This window comes from Eretmochelys imbricata, chromosome 11 (genome assembly GCF_965152235.1).
Source record: "Eretmochelys imbricata isolate rEreImb1 chromosome 11, rEreImb1.hap1, whole genome shotgun sequence".
In the NCBI taxonomy this organism is placed as follows: Eukaryota; Metazoa; Chordata; order Testudines; family Cheloniidae; genus Eretmochelys; species Eretmochelys imbricata.
Window position 1 is genome coordinate 43,452,536 of NC_135582.1, and position 7,211 is coordinate 43,459,746.

Consider the following 7,211-nt stretch of genomic DNA (forward strand, 5'->3'; position numbering starts at 1 on the left):
TCTCTCTCTCTCTGTGTGTGTGTGTGTGTGTGTGTGTGTGTTGCTTCCTTTTTTATTCCTGTTTCGATTAAAAGAAATCCTTTGGGGGGAAAAAGTGATCAAATTAGGTAAAATTTCTTCAGATCCATAGCCTAAATGTATAATTCCTCTTTATTTTTCATTTTAATTTTTTAAAATAGCTTAATTTGATTAGTAACATCCATTGGCTTTAGTGGAAATTTAAATGACAGAGCATCCGATGCAGTGGGCTGTAGCTCAGGAAAGCTTATGCTCAAATAAATTTGTTAGTTTCTAAGGTGCCACAAGTCCTCCTTTTTCTTTTTTAGAGCATCTAAAGTCATAACCAGATCTCACTGATCATTTGTAATAATGTTAGTAGAAATTTGTGGCTACAAATTCTTACAAAGTTATAAAGATTCATTTCATCAATAATAATATACCTGAATCTTTTCTGAAATCACATCCTTCATGAAATCCATATTTCAGAACTTTATCACAACAAAATAGTTTGCATTCCTCAGAAGACAGTAAGGAATAAAGAAATTGCAATGATCCTGGCTATTATATTGTAGATGAAAACAGAATGTTATTACGTTGTCTATATATACCCTGTAGAACCGAATTTGTGTGGTATTCACATAGTCACAGATTCGATTCTAGGGGAATATATGGTCGATGCAAAAACTTCACCTTTCTGCAAATGGTTAGAAGTTTAAATATTGAAGGTATCAAAAGACGTGCGTGCTGAATACTGGGAACTCTAAAAGTTTTGCTGCCTCTATCATATTTAACTACTCAGTAGAACAATGCTTAATATCTATTTGTTGTCCAGTAGTAAGTATTACTAATAGTCTGTTACTTTAATAAGTTAATCACATGATCAGTACAAATTTTCTGGAAAATATCAATTAACTAATGAATCATTTAAAAGACACTTAAAAAGTTAGTTTGATATGCCAGATGTTAGCAAAATTTTCATATCAAGTATACAGATTTCATCCAAATATTTATGACAATAGCATCGGAAGGATTCGAAACACTGAAAGGTATTTACTTGTATCCCAAGAACGCTATTGACGAATGAAGACTGCATTTATCTAATTACGTCTGTGAATTTTGTATATAAAGTTAAATGCCATCTCGAGTTCAATTGATTGGACTTTAGTGATTAAAAATGAATGTTTCCTTGTTATCTGCGTGATTTTTTTTTTAAATATTGAGACTTGCAAAGTGAAGTAGAAGTTACTGATTGCCTAATTTTATTCAACAGAACTAGATTCTGGTAACTTTTGGATGACCTCTGCAAGACAAAGACAGGACAAGTCTATTGTACATCATATTACCCTCTTCTTTGATGTCTTTTCTTTTTCTTGTTTCCTTATCAATTTCCTTCCCCTTAATGCTATTTTAGCTTCTCGGTCTTTATTTCTTTCGATATTTTGTTTGACAAATGTAACAAACCATGTTTGAAATTATTGCTGGTGAATTAGACTAAAGGGCATCAAAGGTTAGAAAAGTCAATTCAGACAAAAAGCTTGATTTACCTGAGGGTCAATGAAGCGGTCATCGCTTGATGAATATTCTTAACATATTAATATCTGCTTTTGAAAATAAACTATATTGAATTTTGGTCACTTGATTACACGTATATTTAGTTAAATTGGTGGAAATTATGAGATGCACACAAATCCGGTGATAAACTCCCTGCCTCCCTATTGGCTGAGCCAGTCACATGGATGCCTAACTTTATTCAGTTGACAGCAAGTAGGAGGGCTCTATGGAAGGAGAAAAAAAGACAACACGAGAAAAATTAGTATTTTCTACCTTCAGAAATTAATGGCCATGAGTTCGTATATGGTGAACTCTAAGTATGTGGATCCTAAATTTCCTCCTTGCGAGGAATATTTACAGAATAACTACTTAGCTGAGCAGGGCTCCGACTATTACAGTGCATCGCAGGGCGCTGATTTTCAGCATCAGGGAATCTATCCACGGTCAAACTACAGCGAGCAGCCCTTTAGCTGTACCAATGCCCAAGACTCTGCAGTGCAGCCGCGGGGTCATGGACAGGAGCAATCCGGCCCACCGAGCCACTTCCCCGGTCAAGCAGAGCATTGTCTGCCGCCTCCAATATCCAACTCGCGAGCCTGCAGCCAGCAGCAAAACCTCAAAACCCCAAACGGGTCAGCAATTAAACAGCCAGCAGTAGTTTATCCCTGGATGAAGAAAGTCCATGTTAACTCGGGTAAGGATTATTTTCCTACTTTGCTCTTCTACCCCGATTAAGCTAATCCGGTTAGATGTTTACTAAAGTCCTTCCAAGACTAGTACGAGATGAGGTTTTTAAACTGAGGTAGCCAATTATACTCGTCATAAATTTTTATTGCAGAGGAAGCAGGCCGTTGGCCATGTGGCTCTTTTCTGTGCAGGAGAAAACTCCATTTTAGGAGCATGGAAGAGATTTCCAGAGTATCTATCTATATAAAGACTGAGGAAACATGCACGCCTGTTGTAGGGAAATGTGATCAGACATAACAGCCACTTGGTAGCCTGGGAGGTTTGTTTTATGAAGTGTAACTAGAAAGCCAAGATTAGATTGTTTAAAGTTATACGTATTTTTTCCTCAGTGAATCCCAATTCCACCGGAGGGGAACCTAAACGCTCCAGAACAGCCTACACAAGGCAGCAAGTCCTAGAACTGGAAAAAGAATTTCATTTTAACAGGTATCTGACTAGGCGTCGTCGTATTGAAATAGCCCACACTTTGTGTCTCTCTGAACGCCAGATCAAGATCTGGTTTCAGAACAGAAGAATGAAGTGGAAAAAAGACCACAAACTGCCTAACACTAAGGGCAGGTCTTCTTCATCTGGTTCAAACCAACATTTACAGACTGTTTCCAAGGACCATCAGACGGACTTGACAACTTTATAGAAGAGGTGAAATTTTCCATTTCATCCTTTGATTCGGAACTGTACTGTACATAACTGCCATTATCCAAGCAGAACCTGCATGTAGCAGCTAAAGACTCAAGAGGGTCATCTTGCTTTAAGGTACTGTTGTACAAAGGAGACAAAATGACAATACTTCGGACTTTATTTGAATTACCTACGTTAGCACAGCCTAAAAACTCTTCTTACAGGTAGTGGGAAGTGGAAAAATATTAAGTGAGATCTTCGGTCCATAAAAAAGTAATAAATCATTGAAAATGAAACTGTGTTCAGCTTTGAATTTTAAAGTTGAGATTTGATGCTTTATTCCGGTATTTTGCTTTTGTTGCCTTTTCTGCCCCATACAATTTTGGGATTATGCGTTTGGGCAAATTCAAGACAGAAATCTATGGCTTAGTCTTTTATTTAAACTAAGGAGACTAGTATTTGTGAACTTTTTGTGCTGCTTTACATTTCATGGTGTGATGAAAACACTTGCTCATTTCCATAACACCTCAGAACAAATGCATAGACATGAAGTGAAAACGGGTTATTTTTTTCTGCTTATGTTAGCGTATTTATTTATTGTTAATTAGAAAGAGGAAGAAGAAAGAAAGAAAGAAAGAAAAGAAAAACAGTCAAACCAAAAATACTCAAGAGGAGAGGTGAAATCCACTATTCCTTCTTTTCTGTATCCATATGCATCATGATCAGTTAACCTGAACATACAGAACTTTTCTGTCTCTTTTACTGATTTCCTTTTCTGTAAATAGGAAAGCGTTCCTAAATCTTAAAAATGTATCATCAAGAAGTTACATTCTTTATATTGTATTTTAAATGCCTGCTTTATTCGGCGCTATACTTTAAAGCAGCGTTTCCTAATTTAAGAAAAAAACAAACAGAAAGCTGTAAAATAGATAAATAAACATCCAGAGTGAAAACCAAAGCGATTTCTGGCATTATTTAAGCCATTCTATCTTCATAATAGATGACATACTCTTTGCTTCATGTCCTATTTTTAATTAAAGTATTGTTTTTAGGAGAGATGGGAAATATGATTTGGGGAGGGGTGTTCGTTTTTAAGAAGAAAAATGAGCTTGGATTGAACGTTTAGAAATGAAATAAAGTTATTTTCAGGGGAAAATGTAACGTTTTTATAATAACTGAACAAATCTAATGTACTTTGATTTGTTCGGGGATGTCTTTTGCACCATTGAAAAGTTTTTATCAATGAGCTTTTCTTATTTCTTTTCTAAAATGCTAATAAACTGAGCAAAATCAACTTGCCCTCTTAACTTACACCTTAATGTAGACGGATTTAAAGATCAGTCCATTACTCTTGCACTCTGAAAACAGTGAAGAGGTTATACCAGTGCACCAGCTATTTTAACTGGACATTGCTTCTATTTTTAACCTAACCTTCTTATTTCTATACAAAGATATAAAAGATAGCCATTTCTGAGTTATTTCGAAAGTTCAAAAGTGTATTCTAGTTGGACTATGTTGACAATAAACTACTATCTGGACATTTTACTTGAGAAAACAGTAGGAAAAATGATTTAATATAGGTTAGAAATAAAAAGGCAAGAGCTTCAAAAATAATTTAGTTGGCAAAATTAACTGTGGTCAGGGATTAATTTCTGCCCTTTGCTCATCCCTAGAATTCAGTAAAGTATCTTACGAGCCTTGGTCTTTTGTATTAGAGCCTGGAGACAATTCTTTGTTCTTCCTTAGGGTTAGCCTAGTTCTCAGACTTGCACATGGCCATACTTGAATCTCCACGTCGTGATATTAAAGATGGATATTCCTGCATTATTCGCATCATTGTTTCTAATACAAAAAGCACAGAGTTCATACATAGTAAAGACGTCTTTTTTCTGAAGCTTTCACGTTGAGAAGCTGAAAAGGTATTTTACTGAAGTTCGGCTAAATTGCAGAAACAGGTTCATCCAGAGGACAAATTTTCTATTCGATTAGCTGTATTTCAGCCGGGAAGAGTGACCTCTAAACCCTTAACCTTTTGGACCCTAACTACTCTTCCTTTTTTCTAACATGGAGAGCAGTTAGATGCAGCCTTTGGGAAGGGCTTTCCTCAGACAAGTTTCGAAGTTGCTGAAAGCAATTCTTTTTAAAATCAAGGTTAACTCTACACAGTTGTCACAAATCATGTATTTTCTGTCAAAATTAATCTGAAAAAGAAGCCCCGGTTAGTCTGATTTAAGATAAATCCTGCTATTGTTTACCTAATGTCTGTGCTGAGCACATTGTGAACCATGCAGACGTTATTTTGCGGGGGAAGTCCACAACTTTGGCTTCCTTTGTGTAATATTCTTTAAAGTAACTTGCTCAGAGAAACAAATTCTTGTTTTGTATGTTTTAGGTTGAGATGAATACCTAAAGTGAAAGGGTCAAATTCTGCTCTCAGGTGCAGCCTCTCCCCGCTCCCCCTTTGAAATCTACTGAAGTAAAACAAGGATATATCTGAGAGTAGAAGTTGACCCATTGTCTTTTGAAATGTTAATATCTTCTGGACGAATGTTTGGTTCAGACACAGCTCTTAAAATCCTATGTGCCAGTCCAGTTTGAGCAGGAATTGAAGTTTACTTGGTTACAATCACATTAGTAAACTCTGAAAATACTTGAATTGAGGCACCAGTGTACCAAAATATGTTAGTTATATTTCTGCCAGTGTTCTGAAGGTTCAGGAATGTAAATTTCTGTGTACCAATGACTACAAACACTAATTTGCTGTTATCCCCGTTTTACTCCATAGAAAAGGCAGAAGTGTTTTTAACTCTCCGGAGAGGTTACGTTATATAGCTTAAGAAGTAAAGACGTTTCTTTTTGCTTATCACGGATACTATGTTGTGTAACCTTTTGTTATAAGAATGCATTGTCCAACAATACTATGATATCTGTCAACGTGTGAATCTTTTTATGGACTTTATCAATGTTTTGCTGCCATTGATTAAAGTATTATTTATACTAACTGTCTCCTGTAGTTTTGATGTAAGTCCTCCATATATATATTTGAAATAATAAAAGGTGTAGAGAAACACATTCTATTTTGTACCTTGGCCAAATAGTCCTTATCATATGGATCTCCATTCTCTAATCATACAGGCCCTCCCCTGCATAATATAGTAAAAACATGGAAGCTTATCTATAATCCCGAAGTAATATATCCAGCTGTCCCTTTGAACAGTTTTTCTAATGACATTGACTAGAATGGTGTGACTTTGGGACAAACTAAAGTTTGTATTTACATTCAGGCCGCAGTGAAAGTGCCCATCATCCATTTGTTAATGTTTTACATTTAACAAGCCACTCTTAAGTGACACACGGATGCATGCACTCTTGGTAAGTATTAAGAAACCACACCTGAAGTTACCTCGAACCCTACACAAGTGGCGTGTACTTTAGGTGGGTGATGACATAAATTAATTTTAAATTAAAAATCGGAGTGAAAGGGGATAGGTTTTTTTAAAATTAGAAGTAGGCTTAATTATTTCTGCTGATCTCAATAAGACACAAATAAAAGCCAAATATAGAGTGTTGAACTTTCCTATAAACCTGTAGCAGACTCCTCCTTTCTTTTTGATATAAGCACCTCAAACAACAACGACAACAATTTCTTACTACAAGAGGTCGATTGCACTATTTTTAGCACAGATATATGTCACATATGACTTATGTTTTCTTGAAGAGTGGCCAAGGCATGAGTCCAAAAATAGATTATCCTTCTTGGAATGTGAAATGAACATCATGCAATAAATAAGGCTTGTGCCCTGAACACAATGGAATGCAGGGGGAGAAGATATGCGTGCACGTGTATTTTTAAGTACCCAGACCTTAAGTTTAAATATTCAGACACATTTTCTGATTATACTTTGACCCTCTTGTGTCTAATGGCTCCTCCTGTTACTACCAATACATCAATACAATTCTGTATATTATATCACCACTAGTCGTTAAGGTAAGAATGAGGAGCAAAGGCAGAGTCAATAGCAAACACCACTCACTGTACAGTACAGTAAATAGGGACCTTTAATGCAGAGCCACAGAGCTTCCAACGGCCATGTTTGTTATCCTTCCCCCCTGATTTTTGTAACCGTATAGACCAAAACGGTCTTGCTAGGAACAGTCATAACAGGCAGAATTCAAAGTGCAAGGAAGATGATAAGAATAGATTTCTACAAGTCCTGACCACGTGATTTACGAAATAATTAATTCAGCACGTCCCTTAAGAAACACGGAGTCGTCATTAATCTGCCAAGCAAAGG

The 7,211-nt window shown here is 36.1% G+C and overlaps 1 protein-coding gene across 1 annotated transcript; it reads left to right on the forward strand.

Moving 5' to 3' along the window:
- The first annotated feature begins 1,770 nt into the window (after positions 1 to 1,770).
- Positions 1,771 to 2,932, forward strand: HOXD4 (homeobox D4). Its single transcript, XM_077830020.1, has 2 exons — positions 1,771 to 2,245; positions 2,628 to 2,932. Exons 1-2 carry the CDS (start codon positions 1,837 to 1,839, stop codon positions 2,930 to 2,932), a joined length of 714 nt encoding a protein of 237 aa, XP_077686146.1. The 5' UTR covers positions 1,771 to 1,836.
- The last annotated feature ends 4,279 nt before the right edge of the window (positions 2,933 to 7,211 follow it).